The 26492-nt window shown below is 38.6% G+C and overlaps 1 protein-coding gene across 10 annotated transcripts in view; it reads left to right on the top strand.

Annotated features, from left to right (window-relative positions):
* The window catches only part of CD46 (CD46 molecule), a 43051-nt gene that overhangs the window by 2511 nt on the left and 14048 nt on the right, over positions 1 to 26492 (top strand). For 4 of the 10 annotated variants that reach the window (XM_037985611.2, XM_007988611.3, XM_007988612.3 and 1 more), the window contains exons 2-8: positions 2503 to 2691; positions 3123 to 3225; positions 5223 to 5308; positions 6797 to 6994; positions 12440 to 12622; positions 13190 to 13234; positions 15864 to 15905. In XM_037985611.2, coding sequence (XP_037841539.1) covers positions 2503 to 2691; positions 3123 to 3225; positions 5223 to 5308; positions 6797 to 6994; positions 12440 to 12622; positions 13190 to 13234; positions 15864 to 15905 — 846 coding nt within the window. Of the gene's footprint in view, positions 1 to 2502; positions 2692 to 3122; positions 3226 to 5222; positions 5309 to 6796; positions 6995 to 12439; positions 12623 to 13032; positions 13078 to 13189; positions 13235 to 15863; positions 15906 to 26492 lie in introns of all 10 variants that reach the window. The other 6 variants (XM_007988621.3, XM_007988613.3, XM_007988616.3 and 3 more) reach the window with 3 other exon arrangements.

Here is a 26492-nt window from a genome sequence, read left to right as displayed (position 1 = left end):
TTGTGGTTCCAAAAGCCCCATTTGTTAGCCTCCATATCTGTTAAATACCAGAAAATTAAATATACTATTCGGCTGGGGATTAGAGCCTAGGAAAAAGCTTCTCCTGCCTCCAAGAGGAAGGTTGTTTAAAGAGCTCTGCTCAGGATGGTCTTTCTGTGGTACCTAAAAAGCTAGGGCAGGGGCAGCTGAGGGCCAGAAAGGATCTGTCTGGCCTGTTTGTGTTAACTTTGCAGAGCTTCGGGTACTTCAGTCTTGCAGCTCACTGATCATTAAAATGTTCATTTTGAAGGAGGGTGATGGGAGTAGGGAGTAGTGGTGATAAGAAAACGAGAGGACTTTTTCTTTTTGTCTTTTACGATTAATGCTTAGAATAGGCTTAGTGCTAGAAGTGCAGCCTGAGCAACGTAAGGAGAGCCCACCTATACAAAAAATTTGCTCACCTATACAAAAAATTAAAAAAAAAAAATTAGCCAGGTGTGATGTTGCATGCCTGTGGTCCCAGCTACTTGTGACGCGGAGGGGGGAGGATCACTGGAGCGCCCGCAGTCAAGGCTGTAGTGAGCCCTGATTGTACTCCAGCTTTGGTGACAGAGTGAGAGACCGTGTCTCAAACCAAACAAAACAAAACACAAAACACAAACACACACAAAACAAAACAGGAAGTTGAAGAAGATGATGAATGCGATTTGAAATAGAGGAACATACAAAAATAAAATGAATAGGGTGCAACATGAAAGATAAAACTAAGAATGAAGAGAAGGAAAAACAAGGTTAAGTTTGAGGTTCATAAGCATAAATCAAGACAGGTATGAAACCTAGAGAAAGTGAAAATGAGAACTCACGATGTTGGGCAGAGATAATACATGGATTAAAATAAACATTCAATTTTTGGAACAGCTCAGTCTCACAAGGAGAAGGTTTGGTAAGCAGACAGTGCTGTGCATGGGAGACCTGCCCTCTCAAAGGTAATTGCCAAATGGTTCCAGATAGCTGAAGGAAACAATGTATCAAAGTTCAGGCCAGTCTCATTCATTCCTCCAGTAGAGGAACTGCTTTTTTGGACAAAATCCCCAATCTCCTGTTGTATGTGGTCTCTTCTGCCTATTTTAGGTGTTTTCCTTATTTCCGATGAAAGAAGCCAAGATCAGTAAGTGCTTACACAGTAGCTTCTCAGTTGCTTACTCGGCATACTACCATGCAGAGAGCAGTCCATATCCGGTCACCTGCCAGGATACCAGAAGACTGGGAGATAGGCAGCACGAGAAATGGCCTAATCTTCTTTCTCCACTGTGCTGTAGAATGATTGTTTTCAATATGAAATTGGTTACAATATATTCTTCACATTGTTTTGTGTTTGACAGCAGTGGACTTTGAGTACCAATTTTTTTGTGAATAGCTACTATGAGTGACATATTGTGCTGGGTGTTGTGGCTGCATGGATGAATGGAGTTGGCCATGTTAACTATTAAACACAAAAGCATGTGATAATTACCTGAGAGATCCATGCAGGAGGAGATTCCAGGGGAAGTTGACTGATCACTGCTTCCCAGGGGGAGGCAGAAAATGCTTCCTGGAGGAGATGATGGGTGGATTAAGGAAGATAAGAGTTGAGCAGGAGTTGTAGCTACTGGCCAGGGAGGAAGGGTATTCAGAGCAGAGGGAGCAAGGTGAGCAACAGCACCAGGATGTGACACTACTGGACTGCCAAGCTACTCAGTGTGGCAGAGTAGGGCAAAAGAGGCAAGAAATAAGGAAGAGGATTAAATCACAGGGCAAGTAAATTCTGAAAAGCAACAGGCTTATCAGGAATAAACACTCATCATCATAAACTCAGACTTTCACGTTATTATCTGTCCTTTTAGGGCAGCTTGAGCCTTTTGTTTGACTTAGCACAACATGAATCCAAACTAGGGTTGTTTGATCTCCCCAGGCACAGTAGCAGACAATGTATTGAATACTTACTGGCAGATAGAGTTTGTCGGTGTCAGCATTTCTTGAGCACCCACGAGGTGGGTGGAGTATAGTAGAAAAAGAAGAACATGTTCCTTGAACCCCAGGAACATGCCTTTTAAGAGAAGATAGCCTGAAGCGACAAGCTATTATAAGTTAGTGTTTTAAACTATGGAAGAACAATCTGAGCAGAGTGCTCTATACTGTAGAAGACTTCTTAGAGAAGTTACTTTTGAAATGCATTTAGAAAAATGTGGGGAAAGATGCATCCGTATATTTTTTAAGACCAAAGACATTAATGCTGTCTCTTCAGTTTATTGGTGAATGCTTATTCCCAAATAAACCAAAAGCTAATAGGATTGTTACTTAAAACATGCAAGTCCCATTTCCTCCACTACTACCAGCACTCAGGTAAAAGCATGGAACAATCATTTAAAATCTTGCCAAGGGCCTTTCTGTTTTTTCTGTACTACTTGCTGCCAGACCACAGTCCATGGCTCATTAAAGTGCTATCAGTACTTCATCTTCATGTTCCTATTCTCTTATCCCTAGATGCCTGTGAGGCGCCACCAACATTTGAAGCTATGGAGCTCATTGGTAAACCAAAACCCTACTATAAGGTTGGGGAACGAGTAGATTATAAGTGTAAAAAAGGATACTTCTATGTACCTCCTCTTGCCACCCATAGTATTTGTGATCGGAATCATACATGGCTACCTGTCTCAGATGAGGGCTGTTATAGTAAGTAAACGAGCCCCCCCTTTTTTTTTTCTGCTTGCTCTAGAGATTCCTTCCTTCCTTCCTTCCTTCCTTCCTTCCTTCCTTCCTTCCTTCCTTCCTTCCTTCCTTCCTTTTTTTTTTTCTGCTTGCTCTAGAGATTTGCACACATTTTGGGGTACATATTCCACTATGGTGATAATGATTTTCTTCTTGTGAAATGAGGTTTAAGATAGCAATGCATTATTGCGGGCTTTGAGAAATCAAAATCTCCAAGAAATCTTTTTCCTGGCAGTAGATTGCCTAGGTGAACATGAAACTGAAATTTGCCCTTATAATAGGTAAATAAAGAAAATAATATTCCCATGCATTCAAAAGAGCACTGCAGAATTTTGATTCTGATTCAGATCTGTTTTATAACTGGATTGAAAACTGTCAAAATTATTTTCTTTTAGGAGAAATGTGTCCACATATACGGGATCCTTTAAATGGTGAAGCAATCCTTGCAAATGGGTCTTACGAGTTTGGTTCTGAGTTACACTTTATTTGTAACGAGGGGTAAGTTGCTCCTTAGAGGAAATAAGGGAAATGTTAGTAATTTTATTTTTGTTTTGCTTCTCTTCTTAAGCTTTCCTGTAAACTTAATTTTGCTTTCTATGTGGCAAGTTATACTTCTAGCCAAACAACTCTTGGATGTTTTATGGGGATAGGCAAGATATTAAAGTAAGTAGAAAATAATTGATACTGAAGGAAAGCAAAACTTGTTATTTCTGACAATAAGTCTGTTGTAAGCATTAAGAATGTAGTAATCATGAGAATTTATCCTTCACAACTGAGTGTCCCCTGTTTAAATCCGCCAACTCTTAGAGTTTAAGTAGGGCTCACAAAAATGAGAAATAGAATTGCCACCTACAGATACGCTTGTATCCAGATGACTCTGTTAAGTGTTACCAGACCAAAACTGACCTGGTTAGCCTTTACCATCATGTTGGTCAAAATCTCTCAGTTGAAAAACCTTATTTTTGAGACTGCTACAATGTGAAGCATCTCAAAAACCGGTACTGAGTGCTCAGTAATAGCCTTTGTTCTGTAGAGATTTTGAAGTCTTATATATTGGAGATACTAGACATTTGAGATAAATGTGCATTTAGAGAGTAAATATAATTTTCTGTCCATTTTCTCTTGCTAAAACAGAACACTTAAGGCTAGGCTTTTATAAAGAAAAGAAATTTATTTGGCTTATGTTTCCGGAGGCTGGGAAGTTCAAGGGGATGGCAGTAGTGTCTGGCAAGGGCTTTCATGCTGCAACATAACATGCTGGAAAGTGAAAGGGAAATGTAGCACCTGCAAAAAAGACAAAGCACAAGGGAGGGGCTCTCGCTTTATAACAATGTGCTCTCGTGGTAACGAATTGAAGCCTACAAGAATGAGAGCACATTCCCTCAAGAATTAATGAACACCCTCTAGAAAGGCATTATCCTGCTTAATGACCTAATCATTTCTTAAAGGCCCCACCACCTCTCAGTGCTGTTACACTGGCAATTAAATTTCAATATGAGTTTTGGTAGAGACAAACCAGATTCAAACAACAGCAGTAATACACCATAATATAGAAAAAGTAAGTGAGTCTTGGAGGAAAAATCAGCTGTGACTATGTAAGGCAACTGACAGTTTTTAAAATTTGGTCAAGTAGAAATATTGGAATATTCAGTTGACACATACTGCTTGCTCGGAACACTGAGGGATACCAAAACTTTAAGACACCGACCTTCCTAAAAGAAGTTCTAACCTTATTGAGAGACAATATATACTGAGAGCTATAAAAGCAAAATCCTAAATGAGGAATACCAAATAAGTAGAATTATTCATGATGATTCAGAGTCCAGAAGGAGGAGAGATTCCTATGAATTTAAATCAGGGAAGATTTCATTGAGTATAGGGGTATACTTAATGAAAGTATTCCTATACTCAATGAGCTATTCCTAGAAATACACTCTGTTCTAAATAATATTAATAGGAGCTAAAACTTATGTGCACTAACTATGTGCCAAATGCTAACTTATCTAATCCCCTAAACAACCTCATGTACTGTTATCCCCTTTAAATCAATTAGGAAACTGAGTGAAGGAACTTTAAGTGATTTACCCAAGCTCAAGCAACTAGGTAAGTAGAGAAGCAGGGACTTGAATCTAGGCATTCCAGCTCTAGGGCCTGTTCTCTCTACACAGTCCTTGTGCTTACTGTGCGAAGTGGTGTGAGAAAAGGCACAGAAATGAATGTGTGTTGTGATTGCAGGAGGCAGCAAAGAGGTTGGGCAGAAAGGCACAGCAGAGTTATTTAGACATCTTTGCTCTTGGCCAATATGTATTCAAATGGAGAAACTCTATTTGATTAAATTGCAGATTTATTTAGCACTTTCATTATATAGTATGTTAAGAAACCACCTCCTCAAACTACTGCAGTATAGAAAAGAAACCATATAAAAAGTTCCTTCATTATTATGTGTGTCTTATTAATTACTATGTAAAACAGTAACCCTTTCTTTTCTCATTTAGTTATTACTTAATTGGTAAAGATATTCTATATTGTGAACTTAAAGACACAGTAGCAGTTTGGAGCGGTAAGCCCCCATTATGTGAAAGTAAGTAAATTCTTTTTTTTTTAAATTTAGACCAGTAGTCCTCAAAGATTTTTGCCTCAGGGAACCCTTTACACTTCAAGATTAACAAAGATCCCAAAGAACTTTATTTTATGTGGGTTATATCTATTGGAATTTATCATACTGGAATTCAAACGGAGAGGTTTTTAAATAATTATTGATTCATTTTGGTTTTGTTTTTGTTTTTCCTAAGACAGAGTCTCAGGCTATTTCCCAGGCTGGGTGCAGTGGCACAATCTCAGCTCACTGCAGCCTCAGCCTCTCCGGTAGCTGAGACTTCAGACGTGTGCCACTATGCCTGGCTTTTTGTAATTTTTGAAGAGACGGGGTTTTGCCATGTTGCCCAGGCTGGTCTTGAACTCCCGTGCTCAAGCAGTCTGCCTCCGTGGGCCTCCCAAAGTGCTGGGATTACAAATGTGAGCCACCCCACCTGGCCTGATTAATTTGTAAGAATAGATGCAATACAAATTAACATATGTAACATTTTTTATGAAAAATAAAAATTTTCCAAATAAAAATAAAATTAGTGAGAATAGTGGCATTGCTCACATATTTTTGCACATCTCTTCAACATCATGCAAAGTCATGCTAAGCCTTTGGAAAAAAAATCAGTGTATTCTTATTAGGATCAGAGTGAAAAAAGACAATAATATTTTGGTGGCATTGTGAACCACCAATTTAGATAATGAATATATTTATAAATTGCAAAGGATTTCTCTACCAGCACTGAGTTAAGCATATTTTCTCATTAATTGTCAGCATTTCTTGTGATGACTAGAACAGAACTTAGCATGGCCTTGCAAATAAATATAGGCGTATTAGGCCGTTTTTGTATTGCTGTAAAGAAATACCTGAGACTTTGTAATGTATAAAGAAAAGAAGTTTAATTTGCTCATGTTTCTACAAGCTCTACAGGAAGCATGATGCTGGCATGTGCTGGGGGTTTGGGTAGACGTCGGGAAACTTAATGATCATTGGGAAAGGCAAAGGGGGAGCAAGGTGTCTCACATGACAGTAGCAGGAGCAAGGTGGGGAGGACGGGAGGCATTGCCCACTTTTAAATAACCAGATCTCCCAAGAACTCAGTTTCATGAGAACAGCACCAAGGGGATGGTGCTAAACAACTCATGAGAAATCTACCCCCATGATTCAAACGCCTCTCACCAGGCCCCATCTCCAACACTGTGGACTCCAATTCCACGTGAGATTTGGTGGGGACACCGATCCAAACCATGTCAATGGGCATTTACACTTTAAGAAAATGAGATTTGTTCTGAAAGTTAGTTACTACATTAATGGTTTGAATTTGGGATAATATATTTGCTCATAGAAACCTTCTTTTAAATCCATATTGAATTCACAACCAGCTGGTAGAAACCCTATGTTGACGAATTTATTGAAGACATAGAAATTTTACTAATGCTGTCTTAATCTTTTACATTTCCTTTCCTCATTTTCTTCATTTTTAAGAGATTTTGTGTACACCACCTCCAAAAATAAAAAATGGAAAACACACCTTTAGTGAAGTAGAAGTGTTTGAGTATCTTGATGCAGTAACTTACAGTTGTGATCCTGCACCTGGACCAGATCCATTTTCACTTATTGGAGAGAGCATGATTTATTGTGGTAACAATTCAACATGGAGTCATGCTGCTCCAGAGTGTAAAGGTAACCTTTCAATTTATTTCCTTCTTCATTTGTAAGTACTCTGGAAACATTTTGTAAATAGTTTTATCTACAAATAAACAAAGCAGGTGTATGTGCTTCCTCCTCCTGTATAATTGGTTTCTAATTTATTTTAATACAGGTCAATTCAAGTCAAAAAAGAGTTCTAGCTAGAGTTCCCTATTTCTCACCCCTACATGTTCTTGGCATTTCATTTTATACAGTGTGAACTACTATGTATCTGCATGAGTTAGAAGTTGTTGTTTGAAATAACCAAAAAAATAAATCAACACACACTCGCTTAAAGAAAGTTTCATCTTGTATTATAAGAAATCTAAGCGTTCTGGCTATGGTAGTGGTAAACTGTAACAGACTAGTCATCTCACAAATAAAAATGATAAACTCTGGTTAAAAAAAAAATTTTTTTAAAGAGCAAATGTTTAAGGTACTCTGGAGTGACCAAAAGTACGAAGACCTGTAGGGTACTTGCCCATTTAAAGAAAGAAATCTAGACAATAAGACAAATTTTTAACAAACTTCAAAAAATTGAAATCATTCAAAATATATTATCTGATCACAATAGAATGAAAGTAGAAATCAATAACAAAGCCAGTCCCCAAAGAACTGGAAAGTATACAGGACACTTCTAAATAACCCATGCATAAAAGAAGTAGTCAGCAGGGAAATTACAAAGTGTTTTGAATTTAATAAAAACACAACATCTCAAAATACCCAAATATGTAGGATGCAGCTAAAGCATTGCTTACAGGGGAATGTATAGCATAACATACTTGTGTTAGAAAAAAAGAAAAGTCTCAAATCAATGATCTAATTTTCCACCTTAAGAAACTAAAAAAGAGCAAGTTAAATCCCAAACTAGCAGATGTAAGGAAATGATAAACATAGAGCCAAAATCAATGAAATTGAGAAGAGAAAAAAAAAGAGGAACTCAATGAAACCAACAGTTGCTACTTGGAGATCAATAAAGTGTGTAAACCTATAGCCAGACTGACAAAAAAGATGCAAATTAACCAATACTGAGAATGAAAGAAGTGGCAGCCAGGCACGGCACCCCAGCCAGCTTGAAGATCCTGCCCTCCTGCAGCTGGCAGGGGCAGTCACTCCCGGACTTGTCCTTTTAGAAGCTCCAGCTTTACCACTTGCTGGTGGAGCCCAACCACTGCCACAGGGTCCTCATCGCCAACACGCCTGGCAGATCCAAGAGGAGATGGCCCAGGATGGGATGTGGTGAACAGTGGCACCCAAGAGTGTGGGGTGGGTGCTGCTCCACTGCCTGGTTTCTGCAGAGATCCTGTGCTGGTGGCCTGTGCCCACCACGCGGGAGCCAGAGGGTGTGTGCCATGCCCCCCGCTTTGGACACTGCTGTATGAAGGGGCCAGTTTTCAGACCTTTGCTCTGTCACCTCAGCACTGGCGCCAGGAGTCCTGACAAGCAGCATCTGGGAGACCGACAGCCCTGGGGAAATAGAGGAGACTTTCAGAAGTATCTAGATATTTGAAATACTGAAGACCAAAAACCCCAGTTTGCATGGAAGAGCTGACCTCAGACGTGGTCAATTCCTACGACGACCTGGACATACGGTGCTGATCCACACTGTGGGAGGTGGCCCTGCAAAGCATTTAAAGGCTTGGCCCTGCAGCCGCCCCGCCTCCCACCGCCAGCTGCAATTGCGTTCTGACCTGGGCAAGTAGGAACACGTGGTGGAGATCCTGATGGAGACCTGAGCCAGGCACCCCAGAGCGCTGGCCAGATGTAGAGTACGGGATCCAGCTAAGGGAGTCTGGCCAGCCTGTATCCCCCCAGCCTTGCTGGCTCCTCTGCTAATTCCAGCAGGGTCTGCAGCCCCAGACCCACCCCGTCTTCCCCTGTGCAGAGGGTAGGCCGGAGGCTGGTCACAGTGGGAGATAGGGCTCTCCTCAAAGGCTTTTTGACCTTGGGGCAGTCTTGACATCCCCACAGCCTTGCGCCCCTCGTCCCTTTTCATGTCTCCTGGAGGATGGCAAGCTGCAACTGCAGCAATCTTGTTTAAATTTAGGTAGGTGAATTTCTTAGAATTAAGTTTTATATGTTTTGAGCAATAAATTCTCTTAAGATATATATTTTTAAATCTTTTTATGTTTTATCTCTGAATATTTTTTATTTTTTTCAATGTATGTTTTTTCTGGAAACATTCTGTGCTGCTACGTTAGAGCCTACACAGTTGTAGTTGGTACATTTCATTCCTTTTGGTTTAAATAAGGGATTTTATTTTGCATTGAGTTTCCCTGCATTGTTAATGAGTCAACAGCGTTAACGTATGATTTTTTTTTTAATACTTTAAATTTGTGTGCAACCCTTCTCCTTTATGTTCTGTGTTACAGTGAGAGCTTGGTTAAAATGGGGAACACGCACACAGCTGCTACATTTTTTTTTGTCATTGGAAGATCTGTGCCATGTCTTCCTAGTCTGAAGTGTAAATTATGGAGGGTTTTATTTGTCAATTTCTATGTAAATGTCATTGAAGGCTAAGGTTAGGTCTTTGGAAATCACAGGCACCAGTTGATCTTTAGAGACCTCAGATCCCTTCAGGTGGCACCTTGTGACAGGTGGTGTTCTGAAGGGAGGCTTCTTGTCAGGTTCAGCAGCACAGGCACCTGCTCTGGGCATGGACTGCGCTCCTGGGGTGTGCATGGAGCTGCGGTGCGCCAGTCACACATGCTTGGAAACAGCGTGTGCTGCTAGATTGGAAATGCCTATGTTGCTCTGTTAAATTGGTGCTGGAGCAAAAACCTAAGGTTAAATTTAAGTCTAGAATGAAAGAAATCTGAATCCATGTAATTAATGGCCGCTTGATCTTGAGAGTCTTGAGAGTCCTGCCTCAGGAAGTGAGGTGGGGGTTCCTACACCTTTCACTTTCCTTCCTCATGTCCACCCCACATGTGTTTCTCATGCTTTTTCTCACTTCCCCAGCCCTTAGCCAAAAAGCTTTATATTCTTTTGTGCATATGACCATTCTTTAATATCGGTGATGTAAACTTCACTTGAATAACAAAATTATCCAGCAGACAAAAGAATGAAAGAGTATCACTAAATATCCTGCAGACATTTAAAGGATGATAAGGGAATACTATAAACAACTTTATGCCTACAAATTTGACAACTGAAATGGGCAGATTCCTTGAAAGATACAAAATGTCAAAACTCACTTGAAGATATGGATAACCTGAATACTCCTATAAAGAAATAAAATTTGTAGTTAATAACCTGCTGCAGGCCCAGATGGCTTCGCTGGGAAATTCTACCAACCATCTAAGGAATGAATAATAGCAATTCTACACAAGCGTATCAAGAAAGTGCAAGAGAAGGGAACACTTCTCAGCCCATTTAATGATGATAGCATTGTCATGATACCAAAGCCAGAAAACAAAAACATTATAAGAAAATTACAAATAATATCCTTGAATGAACACAGGACCAAAAGTCTTCAACAGAATATTAGCAAACCAAGTCCTGTGATACGTAAAAAGAAAAGTAAATCATGACCAAGCAGGATTTACCCTATGAATGCAAGATTAGTTCAAATGCAAAAATTAATCAATGTAATTTACCACATAAGGAGACTGTTAAGGAGAAAGAAAATCATGTGATTATCTTATTAGATGCAAAAAAACAAAGTGTTTGACAGAATTCATCATCTTATTTTTTCACGATAAAACTTCTCAGCAAACTGGGAACAGAAGGATACTATCTGTCTTACCCTGATAACAGACATCTACAAAAATCTCACAGCTAACACTACACTTAATGGTTCAAAAAAATTATACGTAGTGGTAAAAATAACATTGTACTGAGTGGTTAAAAAAAACCTTTATTACATTTCTGTCTAATTAATAAACACCTAATTCTGGAAGGAAAGCAGTGAGGATGTCCACTCTTACCACTCCATTCAGCATTGTACTGGAGATCCCACCCAGTACAGTAAGGCAAGAGAAAGCAATTAGGCACACATGTTGGAAAAGAAGGAATAAAAACTGTCTCTACTCACAATGAGATGCCACTAAATACCTATTGGAATGGCTGAAATTTAAACACACACACCCCAAACTGACAATACCAGGTACTGACAAGGATATGGAGCAGATGGAACTCTAATATGCTGATGGTGAGAATCAAAGTGAAAGGACCACTTTGGGACCTTTTTGGCAATTTCTTATAAAGTTAAACATACTCTTATCATACAACACAGCAACCCAAATAAACTGAAAACATTTTCACGCAGAAACTTATATGAGGATGTTCACAGCAGCCTTATTCATAATCACCCCAAACTGCAAATTGCCACACGTTCTTGAGTTGGTGAATGAATGAACCACTTGTGCTACCTCTAAAAGATGGACTCATACTCAGCAATTAAAAGGAATAAACTCCTGATTCATGCAACCACAACACAAATGAAGCTTGAAAGCATCATGCTAAGTGAAGCCATACTAAGAAGGCTGTGATTCCATTTATGTGACATTCTGAAAAAGTCCCACTATAGGGATAAAAGTAGATCAATGGTTGGCTGGTTGTGGAAGTGCGAGTGAGGGGGAAGAGGGGTAACTCACAAAAGAGCATGAGGAAATTCTGGAGAGTAATGGAACTTTCCTGTGTCTTTACTGTGGTGGTAGTTACATGATTATTTGCATTTGTCAAAACTTATACAGCTGTACACTTGAAAGGGTGAATTTTACTGTATGTAAATTATATCCAATAAACTAACCTTTAAAAATATCGTTAGGTACAATTGGACACAACAAAAGATCAGTGAGCCTGAAGACAGGTCAATAGAAATTGAACCTTATTTAAGAAGAAATGTTGAAAAAAGAGAGAGGCTTACAGACCTGTGGGAGAGTATCAAGCAGTGAAACATACATGTAATTGGAGTTTTCAGAAAGACCGGAGAGAGAATGGTGTAAAATATTATTTGAAAAAATATTGGCCAAAAATTATCCAAATTAGATCCAAAACAACCTCAGATCCAGGAGATTCAGTGAACCTTCAGCAGGATGAATAAATTACTAAAATTTGTCACCACCACCGCCCCCCTGCAGTAGTTTAGTAAAAACTACCAAACATTTAAAAAGCAATCAGTGAGTGGGGAAAACAACAAAAAACCATATTACATTCAGGAGGGCAGGGACAAGAAAGAATGACAGCCAGCCAGGTTTTCTTAAGAAAACGTGGTTACAATATGGTTATGTCTGTCAGTGCTGAAAGAAAAATAAAACACCCTAGAATTCTATATCAAGGAGAATATGTCAGTTAATATTTAAAGTCTTTTAAAAAATGTTTTTAACATCTTGCATTCCATTCCTTGTCTCTGTTCCCACTGGAAATTACTACTTTGTACTACTTTTTCTGTTAAAGCAGATATCCATTAATTCTGAGGTTTCTCTAATTTTCCAGTGGTCAAATGTCGATTTCCAGTAGTTGAAAATGGAAAACAGATATCAGGATTTGGAAAAAAATTTTACTACAAAGCGACAGTTATGTTTGAATGCGATAAGGGTTATTACCTCAACGGCAGCGACAAAATTGTCTGTGAGAGTAACAGTACTTGGGATCCCCCAGTTCCAAAATGTCTTAAAGGTACAAAGGTGATCTTTTTTCCATCTTGGTTTGTTGTTGTTGCTGTTCGTTTTAGGCTTTATTTCTTTGATATTAACTGTCAGTCATACAGAATAACTGAAAAGAAACAATTTTAGTATTTAACTCTGTCTTGTATTCATTTCTATGCCATATATATGACATGAAATTCACATCAAATTCTGCTGTTGTGATTTTGTGTGCTTTTCCAGGGTTCTTAGCATGTTATGTACATTGCATGGGTGTATGCTTTTAATATTTTTATGTATAAAAAGTGAATTACAACAACTTTTTGGAGTGAATTGAAACATAGGCATTTTTATCTAAGTAAGTCAACAGTGGCATAATTCATATAAAAAATGAGAGCAATAACTCTCAAGTGGTTGATCTTCTAACATTATTTTGTTTTCTAGTGTTGCCTCCTTCTAGTACAAAATCTCCAACTTTGAGTCATTCAGGTTTAGTAGCTTCTTCCTTATATGTCTCAAAAATCTTGTAAATTCCTGGAGAAAATGCCAGCAATAACTCCCAAGTGTTTGGTCCAATCTACATTATTATTTTGTTTTCCAGTGTCGACTTCTCCCAATACAAAATCTCCAACGTCCAGTGCCTCAGGTTTAGTAATATCCTGCTTATATTTTTTCGAAAATCCTTTAAATTCCTGGTGATTTTTTTAAAAATCCTTCAAATTTCTGGTGGTGTCCACTTATTTTTAGTAATGAAAGGAGGGAGGACATTTCTATAGCCATTTTAGTTGTTATGCATAGTGAATCCAAAATTATTTGCCATAATCGGCAGATATAAACAGGAATATGACCTTGGGAAAGTTGTATACATTTTGAGTGTGTGTGTGTGTGTGTGTATATATATATAAAAAATATGTGTGTGTGTGTATATATATATAAATTGATTTAGTACTTTTCTTACTGCGTATTAGTAAGGTATAAGTGGGATGCATTTAAAGCACTTAGCACAGTGCCTGGTATATAGAAAGGTCTTAGAGCTAACTAATATGACTTGTCCTACACTTAAATTAATGTTAGGGAAGGGGAAAGTTCATGTATGTTAGTTAATATGTATGTGTGTTAATATGTTTGTTCGTTAATATGTATGTTTTATGTCATCAACTTTGCTATTTTATTCTTTTCAGAAGTGATCTGTTGACACCTTTACTGAGTTTGTTCCTATTGCATGACTCTTTCATTTTCTGGAATGCAGCAAGTTTGAGTCTTCTCATGTAACACATTTAAACAGGGAAATTTCTTCTGTCCTCAGAACAAGATCTATATTTCTGCCTTTTCCCTACCTGCCCCTCTTCCACACCTCATAATGTTGCTTTTTTTTTCTGTCTCTCTAGTGGGCAGTTTTATCTGGCAATAGCACTAAATTTTTATAGCAACTGAAAGGCAGGAAAAAGTCCTTATTTATTGAAATGAAAAAGAAGACTTTTGCAGGGACTCCTGGTCAACCACCGTGCTTATGACTGGAGAGATTATTTTGATATGACGGGAGGAATTATCCTGATTTAATCTCTGGTTTCGCTTTGCTTGCAGCAGAAGCAAGAGACAGTAGTAATTGTGGGTAGAGCTTTAGTCTGGGCAGAGTGTGCTTAGTTAACATCATTTCTGTGGTCTTCAGTTTCCCTTTAGTATAATATGAGTGTTGAACTGAAATCTCAATCAGTGGCTTCTAATTTGATTATATATTTCCTATCTCCCTAATATTTTAAAGGATCGAAAGGAATTATGCATGTTAACATAGTAATTAAAATACCTTCTTATAGGCTGGGCGGGGTAGCTCACACCTGTAATACCAGCACTTTGGGAGGCCGAGGTGGGTGGATCACGAGGTCAGAAGTTCAAGACCAGCCTGGCTAAGTTGGTGAAACCCTATCTCTACTAAAAATACAAAAATTAACTGGGCATGGTGGCAGGCACTTGTAATCCTAGCTACTTGGGAGGCTGAGGCAGGAGAATCGCTTGAACCCGAGGGGCAGAGGTTGCAGTGAGCCAAGATCATGCCACTGCACTCCAGCCTGGGTGACAGAGTAGGACTCCGTCTCAAAAACAAAAACAAAAACAAAACACACACACACACACACAAACAAAAACAAAAAAACCTTACAATTCCTATAAGAGCTTGGTAACTTGTAGCCTCCTGAGTTGAGTGCTGTAGGGTTTGAGGGTCAGGAAGAGATGGGTTTTTTAGTGGACTGATATATAAGCAAAACAAGATTGCATGTGCAATTTATACTCAGTGAGGCATCCATGCTTACTAACGTGCTCTTAGTGGGCATACGCACTAAGTTTGTTGATAACAGTCTTTTGAAAGAGTTGACGATAAGCATTTCATAAAGTATTTATAAAACACTGATCTAGCTTAGTGTTGGAGAGCGGAGAGCAGAAGAGAGAACTGCTTGTGATAAAATGTTTATTAAAAAGAGAAAATGCAAGGATATTTTTTGAAAAATCACAAATCAAAATTCCTTACGGGATTGTCAGTCATTTTTTATCATCAGTTAGAGGAAGACTAAATAACAACATAATGATGTTAAGGTAGATCTAAATGTGTTAACATGAAGAAATGTCGAGGAAGTCCTATGGAAAAGAGAAAGATGTAAATTATGTAGTATCATACTACTTACAGTTTTTTAAAAAGAAAAATATGTTTAACCCAAGCACATTCCTTTTTTTTTTTTGAGACAGAATCTCGCTCTGTCACCCAGGATGGTGTGTAGTGGTGCGGTCTCAGCTCACTGCAGCCTCCGCCTCCCGGGTCCAAGCAGTTCTCCTGCCGCCTCAGACTCCCAAGCAGCTGGGATTATAGGCGCCCACCACTACACCGGCTAATTTTTTGTATTTTTAGTAGAGATGGGGTTTCTCCATTATGGCCTGGCTAGTCTCGAACTCCTGACCTCAAGTGATTCACCTGCCTCGGCCTCCCACAGTGCTGGGATTACAGGCATGAGCCACCACGCCCAGCCTCACATTACTTTAATGATTTATTATTGGTTATCTTCTAGGATTTCCATTATAAAATACAAAATGTAGTGAGCATTCTTGTACATACATCCTTCTATACTTGTGTAAATATATATGTAGGTTAAATTCTAAGATGTGGAATTGCAAAGGTTGTAAAGTATGTGTAGTTTTCATTTTGATAAAAAATCAATATCAAAATTAAAGTCATCATTTTATATTGATAAGGCCCTGGTGAATTTATAAAATCAAACTTATTTTTCTAGGTCCTAGGCCTACTTACAAGCCTCCAGTCTCAAATTATCCAGGTTGGTTAACCCTTTATCCTACTGATATTATTAAGAATTTATTTATTTATTTACTTATTTTTATTATACTTTAAGTTCTAGGGTACCTGTGTACAACATGCAGGTTTGATACATAGGTATACATGTGCCATGTTGGTTTGCTGCACCCATCAGTGCATCGTTTATATTAGGTATTTCTCCTAATGCTATCCCTCCCCTAGCCCCCCACCGCCAACAAGCCCTGGTGTGTGATGTTTCCCACCCTGTGTCCATGTATTCTCGTTGTTCAACTCCCACCTATGAATGAGAACATGAAGTGTTTGGTTTTCTGTCCTTGCGATAGTTTGATTAGAATGATGGTTTCCATCTTCATCCATGTCCCTGCAAAGGACATGAACGCATCCTTTTTCGTGGCTGCATAGTATTCTGTGGTGTGTATGTGCCACATTTTCTTTATCTAGTCTATCATTGATGGGCATTTGGGCTAGTTCCAAGTCTTTGCTATTGTGAGTGGTGCTTCAGTAAACATACATGTGCATGTGTCTTTATAGTAGCATGATTTATAATCCTTTGGGTATATACCCAGTAATGGGATTGCTGGGTCAAATGGTATTTCTAGTTGTAGATCCTTGAGGAATCACCATACTGTCTTTCACAGTGGTTGAACTAATTTACACTCCCACCAAGAGTGTAAAAGTGTTTCTATTTCTCCACATCCTCTCCAGCATCTGTTGTTTCCTGACTTTTTAATAATCTCCATTCTAACCGGCATGAATGGTATCTCATTGTGGTTTTGATTTGCATTTCTCTGATGACCAGTGATGATGAGCATTTCTTCATGTGTCTGTTGGTTGTATAAATGTCTTCTTTTGAGAAGTGTCTGTTCATATCCTTTGCCCACTTTTTGATGGGGTTTTTTTTTCTTGTAAATTTGTTTAAGTTCTTTGTAGATTCTGGATGTTAGCCCTTTGTCAGATGGGCAGATCGCAAAGATTTTTTCCTATTCTGTAGGTTGCCTGTTCATTCTGATGATAGTTTCTTTGGCTGTGTAGAAACTCTTTAGTTTAATTAGATCCCATTTGTCAATTTTGGCTTTTGTTGCCATTGCTTTTGGTGTTTTAGTCATGAAGTCTTTGCCCATTCCTGTGTCCTGAATGGTATTGCCTAGGTTTTCTTCTAGGGTTTTTATGGTGTTAGGTCTTACATTTAAGTCTTTAATCCATCTTAAATTAATTTTTGTATGAGGTGTAAGGAAGGGATCCAGTTTCAGCTTTCTACATATGGCTAGCCAGTTTCCCCAGCACAATTTATTAAATAGGGAATCCTTTCCCCATTTCTTGTTTCTCTCAGGTTTGTCAAAGATCAGATGGTTGTAGATGTGTGGTACTATTTCTGAGGGCTCTGTTCTGTTCCATTGGTCTACATCTCTGTTTTGGTACCAGTACCATGCTGTTTTGGTTATTGTAGCCTTGTAGTATAGTTTGAAGTCAGGTAGCGTGATGCCTCCAGCTTTGTTCTTTTTGCTTAGGATTGTCTTGGCTATATGGGCTCTTTTTTGGTTCCATATGAAATTTAAAGTAGTTTTTTTTTCCAATTCTGTGACGAAAGTCAGTAGTAGCTTGATGGGGATGGCATTGAATCTATAAATTACCTTGGGCAGTATGGCCATTTTCCCAATATTGATTCTTCCTATCCATGAGCGTGGAATATTCTTCCATTTGTTTGTGTCCTCTTCTATTTCATTGAGCAGTGTTTTGTAGTTCTCCTGGAAGAGGTCCTTCACATCCCTTGTAAGTTGGATTCCTAGGTATTTATTCTCTTTGTAGTAATTGCGAATGGGAGTTCACTCATTATTTGGCTCTCTCTTTGTCTATTATTGGTGTATAGGAATGCTTGTGATGTTTGCACATTGATTTTGTATCCTGAGACTTTGCTGAAATTGCTTATCAGCTTGTGGAGATTTTGGGCTGAAATGATGGGGTTTTCTAAATATACAATCATATCATCTGCAAACATAGACAATTTGAGTTCCTCTTTTCCTATTTTATAATCATGTCATCTGCAAACATAGATAATTTGACTTCCTCTTTTCCTAATTGAATACCCTTTATTTCTTTCTCTTGCCTGATCGCCCTAGCCAGAACTTCCAACACTATGTTGAATAGGAGTGGTGAGAGAGGGAATCCTTGTCTTGCACCGGTTTTCAAAAGGAATGCTTCCGGTTTTTGCCCATTTGGTATGATATTGGCTGTGGGTTTGTCATAAATAGGTCTTACTATTTTGAGTTATGTTCCATCAATACCTAGTTTAGTGAGAGTTTTTAAGCATGAAGGGCTGTTGAATTTTGTCGAAGGCCTTTTCTGCATCTTTTGAGATAGTCATGTCGTTTTTGTTGTTGGTTCTGTTGGTTCTGTTTATGTGGTGGATTACGTTTATTGATTTGAGTATGTTGAACCAGCCTTGCATCCCAGGGATGAAGCCAACTTGATCGTGGTGGATAAGCTTTTTGATGTGCTGCTGGATTCGGTTTGCCAGTATTTTGTTGAGGATTTTTGCATTGATGTTCATCAGGGATATTGGCCTAAAATTCTCTTTTTTTGTTGTGTCTCTACCAGGCTTTGGTATCAGGATGATGCTAGCCTCCTAAAATGAGTTAGGGAGGATTCCCTCTTTTTCTATTGATTGAAATAGTTTCAGAAGGAACGGTACCAGCTCCTCTTTTTACGTCTGATGGAATTCGGCTGTGAATTCGTTTGGTCCTGGACTTTTTTTGGTTGTTAGGCTATTAGTTATTTCCTCAATTTCAGAACCTGTTATTGGTCTATTCAGAGATTCAGCTTCTTCCTGGTTTAGTCTTAGGAGGGTGTATATGTCCAGGAATTTATCCGTTTCTTCTGGATTTTCTAGTTTATTTGCGTAGAGGTGTTTATAGTATTCTCTGATGCTAGTTTGTATTTATTTGGGATTGGTGGTGATAGCCCCTTTATCATTTTTTATTGCATCTATTTGATTATTTTTTCTTTCATTTTTGTTGATCTTGTCAAAAAACCAGCTCCTGGATTCATTGAGTTTTTGAAGGGTTTTTTATGTCTCTACTTCCAGTTCTGCTCTGATCTTAGTTATTTCTTGCCTTCTGTTAGCTTTTGAATTTGTTTGCTCTTGCTTCTCTAGTTCTTTTAATTGCGATGTTAGGTAGTTGATTTTAGATCTTTCCTGCTTTCTCTTATGGGCATTTAGTGCTATAAATTTCCCTCTACACACTGATTTAAATGTGTCCCAGAGATTCTGGTACATTGTGTCTTTGTTCTTGTTGTTTCAAATAACAACTTTATTTCAGCCTTCACTTCTTTATTTACCCAGTGGTCATTCAGGAGCAGGTTGTTCAGTTTCCATGTAGTGAGTTTATTAATCCTGAGTTCTAATTTGATTGCACTGTGGTCAGAGACAATTTGTTGTGATTTCTGTTCTTTTACATTTGCTGAGGAGTGTTTTACTACCAATTATGTGGTCAATTTTAGAATAAGTGTGATGTGGTGCTGAGAAGAATGTATGTTCTGTTGATTTGGGGTGTAGAGTTCTGTAGATGTCTATTAGGTCTGCTTGGTCCAGAGCTGAGTTCAAGTCCTGGATATCCTTGTTAACCTTCGGTCTCATTGATCTAATATTGACAGTGGGGTGTTAAAGGCTGCCATTATTATTGTGTGGGAGTCTATGTCTCTTTGTAGGTTTCTAAGGACTTGGCTTTATGAATCTGGGTGCTCCTGTATTGGGTGCATATATATTTAGGATAGTTAGCTCTTCTTGGTGAATTGATCCTTTTACTATTATGTAGTGGCCTTCTTTGTCTCTTTTGATCTTTGTTGGTTTAAAGTCTGTTTTATCAGAGACTAGAATTGCAACCCCTTCTTTTGTACTTTCCATTTGCTTGGTAGATCTTCCTCCATCCCTTTATTTTGAGCCTATGTGCATCTTTGCACGTGAGATGGGTCTCCTGAATACAGCACACCGATGGGTCTTGACTCTATCGAATTTGGCAGTCTATGTCTTTTAGTTGGGGCATTTAGCCCATTTGCATTTAAGGTTAATAGTGTTATGTTTGAATTTGATCCTGTCATTATGATGTTAGCTGGTTATTTTGCCCGTTAACTGATGCAGTTTCTTTGTAGCATTGATGGTCTTTATCATTTGGCATGTTTTTGCAGTGGCTGGTACTGGCTGTTCCTTTCCATGTTTAGTGCTTCCTTCAGGAGCTCTTGTAAGGCCATAGGCCTGGTGGTGACAAAATCTCTCAGCATTTGCTTGTCTGTAAACTATTTTATTTATCCTTCACTTATGAAGCTTAGTTTGGCTGGATATGAGATTCTAGGTTGAAAATTCTTTAAGAATGTTGAATATTGACCCCCACTCTCTTAAGGCTTGTAAGGTTTCTGCCGAGAGATCTGCTGTTAGTCTGATGGGCTTCCCTCTGTGAGTAACCTGACCTTTCTGGCTGTCCTTAGCATTTTTTCCTTCATTTCAGCCTTGGTGAATCTGATGATTATGTGTCTTGGGGTTGCACTTCTCGAGGAGTGTCTTTGTGGTGTTCTCTGTATTTCCTGAATTTGAATGTTGGCCTGCCTTCCTAGTTTAGGGAAGTTCTCCTGGATAGTATCCTGAAGAGTGTTTTCTAACTTGATTCCATTCTCCCCGTCACTTTCAGGTACACTAATTAAACGTAGATTTGGTCTTTTCACATAGTCCCATGTTTCTTGGAGGCTTTGTTTCTTTCTTTTCACTCTTTTTTCTCTAATCTTGTCTTCTTGCTTTTTTTTTTTTCATTAATTTGATCTTCAATTACTGATGCTCTTTCTTCCACTTGATTGAATCAGCTATTGAAGCTTGTGCATGTGTCACAAAGTTCTTGTGCCATGGTTTTCCATAAGGTCATTTAAGGTCTTCTCTACACTGTTTATTTTAGTTTAGGCATTTGTCTAACCTTTTTCAAGGTTTTTAGCTTCCTTGCAGTGGGTTAGAACATGCTCCTTTAGCTTGGAGAAGTTTGTTATTACCAACCTTCTGAAACCTACTTCTGTCAGCTCATCAAACTCATTCTCCATCCAGTGTTGTTCCCTTGCTGGTGAGGAGCTGTGATCCTTTGGAGGAGAAGAGGCACTCTTGTTTTTTGGAGTTTTCAGCTTTTCTGCTCTGGTTTCTGTCATCTTTGTGGTTTTATCTACCTTTGGTCTTAGATGTTGGTGACCTGCAGATGGGGTTTTGGTGTGGATGTCCTTTTTGTTGATGTTGATGCTATTCCTTTCTGTTTGTTTTCCTTCCAACTGTCAGACCCCTCAGCTGCAGGTGTGTTGGAGTTTGCTGGAGGTCCACTCCAGACCCTGTTTGCGTGGGTATCACCAGTGGAGGCTGCAGAACCACAAATATTGCTGCCTGATCCTTCCTCTGGAAGCTTTGTCCCAGAGCGGGCACCCATCTGTTTGAGGTGTCTGTTAGCCCCTACTGGGAGGTCTTTCCCAGTCAGGCTACACAGGGTTCAGGGACCCACTTGAGGAGACAGTCTGTCCATTCTCAAAGCTTGAACACTGTGTTCAGAGAACCACTGCTCTCTTCAGAGCTGTCAGACAGGGACGTTTAAGTCTGCAGAAGCTGTCTGCTGCCATTTGTTCTACCATTTCCTGCCCCCAGAGGTGGAATCTATAGAGGCAGTAAGCCTTACTGAGCTGCAGTGCGTTCTGCCCAGTTCGTGCTTTGAGGCCTCTGTTTACACTGTGAGCTACTCAAGCCTCAGCAATGGTGGACATCCCTCCCCCCATCAAGCTGCAGCATTGCAGGTCAATCTCAGACTGCTGCGCTAGCAGTGAGCAAGGCTCTGTGAGGGTGGGACCCACTGAGCCATGTACAGGAAGGTATCTCCTGGTCTGCTGGTTGCTAAGACTGTGGGAAAAGTGTAGTATTTGGTCAGGAGTATACCATTTCTCCAGGTACAGTCTGTCATGGCTTCCCTTGGCTAGGAAAGGGAAATCCCCTGACCCTTGCACTTGCTGGGTGAGGCAATGCCCCACCCTGCTTCAGCTTGCCCTCCTTGGGCCGCACTCACTGTCCCACCAGTCCCAATGAGATGAACCAGATACCTCAATTGGAAATGCAGAAATCACCTGTCTTCTGTGTCAGTCTCGCTGGAGCTGCACACTAGAGCTGTTCCTATTCAGCCATCTTGGACAAGAATTTTTTTCACTTAAAACTTTTTTTAATTAAAAACTTAAGACGTGTATAAAAAAAGTTAATTTTTAAATGATGGGTGAAAAATAACATCTTGTTTTAATTTGCATTTCTTGGTTGTTGGTTTTTAGTTTTTGTTTTTTTGAGACAGGGTCTCACTCTGTTGCCCAGGTTGGAGCGCAGTGGTGCAACCACAGCTCACTGCAGCGTCAACCTCCTGGGCTCAGGTGATTCTTCCACCTCAGTCTCCCAGGTAGCTGGAACTACAGGCACGTGCCACCACATCCAGCTAATTTTTTTGTATTTTTTGTAGAGACAGGGTTTTGCTGTGTTGCCAAGTCTCTTCTCCACCTCCTAGGCTTAAGCGATCCTCCTGCCTCAGCCTCCCAAAGTGCTAGGATTACAGGTGTGACCCACCATGCCTGACCAATTTGCATTTCTTTAATTGTCAGTGAAGCTGAACTTTTTTTGATCTACATTTATTTATTCATATGCTTTGTCTATTTTTCTGTTAGGTTTCTAAAATATTTTTCTTAGTGATTTTTGAGAGCTCATTATGAATTAAAGCCCTAAAAGGGCTTTTGTTCATATGAAGTGAACAATTTTTTCGAGGTTCTTTTGTTTTGTCAATTTTAAGCTTGTTATACTATTGGATATAGATTACTTTTTATAACTTTTAATTACATGAGTAGTGTATGCATATACTTTTGTAGAATTTCAAACATCACAAAAGTATATAGAGTAAAAGATTAGTTTTATTTTTAACTCATTACCCAGGTTAATCACTGTTAATAGTTTAGGGTTTCTTTTTAAATCTATCTTTGTACATCAACATCTTTTTTAAAAAAGTTTTATTTTAGATTTGGGGGTATATGTGAAGGTTTGTTACATAGGTAAATGTGTCACAGGGATTTGTTGTACATATTATTTCATCACCGAGGTATTAAGCCTAGTACCCAATAGGTATCTTTTCTGCTCTTCTTCCTACTCCCACCCTCCCCGCTCAAGTATACTCCAGTGTCTGTTGTTTCCTTCTTTGTGTTCGTATGTTCTTACCATTTAGCTCCCACTTAAAAGTGAGAACATGCAGTATTTAGTTTTCTGTTTCTGCATTTGTTTGATAAGGATGATAGCCTCCAGCTCCACCCACGTTCCTGCTGAAGACATGTGTGCATTCTTTTTTATGGCTGTGTAGTATTCCATGGTGTATATGTACCACATTTTTTTATCTAATCTGTCACGGATGGGCATTTAGGTTGATTCCTTGTCTTGTTATTGTGAGCAGTGCTGCAGTGAACATTCACATGCATGTATCTTTATGGCAGAATGATTTATATTTCTCTGGGTATACACCCAGTAATGGGATTGCTGGGTTAAATGGTAGTTCTGATTTTAGCTCTTTGAGGAATCACCATACTGCTTCCCACATGGTTGAACTGAATTACACTCCCACCAACAGCATATAAGTGTTTTCTTTTCTCTACAGCCTCACCAGCATCTGTTATTTTTTGACTTTTTAATAATAGCCATTCTGACTGATGTAAAATGGTATCTCACTGTGGTTTTGATTTGCATTTCTCTAATGATCGTGATATTGAGCTTTTTTTCTATGTTTGTTTGGCCACATGTATGTCTTCTTTTGAGAAGTGTCTGTTCATGTGCTTTGCCCACTTTTTAATGGAGTTGTCTCTTGTAAATTTGTTTAAGTTCCTATGAATGCTAAATATTAGACCTTTGTCAGATGCGTAGTTTGCAAAAATTTTCTCCCATTCTGTAGGTCATCTGTTTACTCTGTTGATAGCTTCTTTTGCTGTGCAGAGACTCTTCAATTTACTTCAATCCTACTTGTCAATTTTTGCTTGTGTTGCGATTGTTTTTGGCGTCTTTGTCATGAAATCTTTGTCAGTTCTTATGTCCAGAGTGATATTGCCTAGGTTGTCTTCCAGGGTTTTTATAGTTTTGGGTTTTACATGTAAATCTTTAATCCATCTTGAGTTGATTTTTGTGTGTGGTGTAAGGAAGGGGTCCAGTTTCAATCTTCTGCATATGGCTAGCCAGTTATCCCAGCACCATTTATTGAATAGGGAATCTTTTTCCCATTGCTTGTTTTTGTCAGTTCTGTGGAAGGTCAGATGGTCGTAGATGTGCAGCCTTATTTCTAGGCTCTCTATTCTGTTCCATTGGTGTATATGCCTGTTTTTGTACCAGTACCATGCTGTTTTGGTTAGTGTAGCCTTGTAGTATAGTTTCAAGTCAGGTAATGTGATGCCTCCAGCTTTGTTCTTTTTGCTTTAAGATTTTCATGGCTATTCAGGCTCTTTTTGGTTCCGTATGAATTTTAAAATAGTTTTATCTAGTTCTGTGAAGAATGTTATTGGTAGTTTGATAGGGATAGCATTGAATCTGTAAATTGCTTTGGGCAGTATAGCCATTTTAATGATATTGATTCTTCCATCCATGAGCATGGGATGTTTTTCCATTTGTTTGTGTCTTCTCTGATTTCTTTGAGCAGTGTTTTATAATTCTCATTGTAGAGATGTTTCAACTCTCTGGTTAGCTGTATTCCTAGGTATTTTATTCTTTTTGTAGTAATTTTGACTGGGATTGCCTCTCTGATTTGGCTTTCAGTTTGGCTGTTATTGGTGTATAGGAGTGCTAGTGATTTTTGTATGTTGATTTTGTGTCCTGCAACTTTGGTGAAGTTTTTGATAAACATCAGGAGCAGCTGGAGCAGCTTTTAGGCCAAGACCATGCGGTTTTCTAAATATAGGATCATGCTGTCTGTGGACAGAGATAGTGTGACTTCCTCTCTTCCTATTTGGATGCCCTTTGTTTCTTTCTCTTGTCTGATTGCTTTGCCTGGGACCATCAACATATTTTTATGTGTAATTATACATGTAGTTTTTAGTGTTTTCTCTTAAAAATGATATCATGCTGTACATGTTTTTCGCAACTTGAACTTTTTCCACTTACACTGTTAGATTGGGGTTGTGTTTAGATTTATTCTCATCCTTTCTAATGATGACTTTAATATATACCATATTTCATTTAACTATTCTATCAGTGGTCATTTATATGTTCAGACATTTTACATGAATAGGTAGCTGGATGTATTGATCTTTTCCCTAATGGCTATGACTTTGATGTCTTTCTTACTAAAACTTTAGGTCTTCCATATGCTGAAATTATATAAAGATTTCAACCATGTGTTCTGACTTTGGTCTTTGCACTTAAATCGTTGGTAAATCTGAAATTTATTCTGGTGTATATAGTGAGATATATGGTTCCACCTCACCCCACTCCACTCACCACCCACCATCCAATAGCTAAACAGCGCCATTTTTTGAATAAGTTGTCTTCTTCCCAACTGATTGGAAATGCCAGTTTGTATTGCATTCATAGGTGTTCCATCCTGTTGTCTCCTTTGAACTTTGTCCATTCTTCCATTTTTGTACCAGAAGCAAGTCTTTTTTTTTTTTCTCTAACTATAGTACTATATGTTTTAATAACTGCCAGAACACTTCCTTTTCAGAAATTTCTAAGGTACTCTCATGTTAACTTTTCCAAATAAACTTTTTATTTTATCATTTTGACCATGTTGTTTCCAACTCAGTGGCATTAAGTACACTGACATTGTTATGTAATCATCAGTACCATCCATCTCTAGAATATTATAATCATCCCACACTGAATCTCTACTCATTAAACAGTAATTGTCCATTGCTATCCCCATCACCTGACGATAACCACTATCTACTTTTTGTCTCTGTGAATTTGCCTATTCTAGGTAAACTTATATAATAAGTGGAGTCCACTTATATGGCATCCCACTATTTGTCCTTTTGTGTCTGACTTATTTTACTAAGCATAATGTTTTTAAGGTTCACCTAGATCTATCTTGTGACATGAATCAGAACTGCATTCCTTTTTATGGCTGAATAATAGTCCATTATATGTATATACTATATTTCATTTATTCATTCATCTGTTGCTAGACACTTGGGTTGGTTTGTTTTTACCTTTCGGCTCTTTTGAGTAATGCTATTATAAGCATAGGTGTACACATATCTGTTTGAGTTCCTGTATTCACTTCTTTTAGGTATATACCTGGGAGTAGAATTGCTAGATCATAAGGGAATTCTATTTTTAATATTTTGAGGAACTGGCATACTGTCTTCCACAGTGGCTGCACCATTTTACATTCCCACCAGCAGTGGGAACCTTTAACAAAGGTTCCAATTTTTCCACATCTCCACCAACACTTATTAAATTGTTTTTTTAGTAATAGCCAAGTGTCTTAGTCTGTTTTGTATTGTGATAACAGAATACCACAGACTGAGTAACTTATAATGAACAGAAATTTATTTCTTACAGTTCTGGAGGCTGAGAAGTCTA

Source organism: Chlorocebus sabaeus, chromosome 25, assembly GCF_047675955.1.
Source record: "Chlorocebus sabaeus isolate Y175 chromosome 25, mChlSab1.0.hap1, whole genome shotgun sequence".
In the NCBI taxonomy this organism is placed as follows: domain Eukaryota; kingdom Metazoa; phylum Chordata; class Mammalia; order Primates; family Cercopithecidae; genus Chlorocebus; species Chlorocebus sabaeus.
The sequence above is the reverse complement of the archived record's forward strand: the minus strand, read 5'-3'. Positions and strand labels throughout refer to the sequence as shown.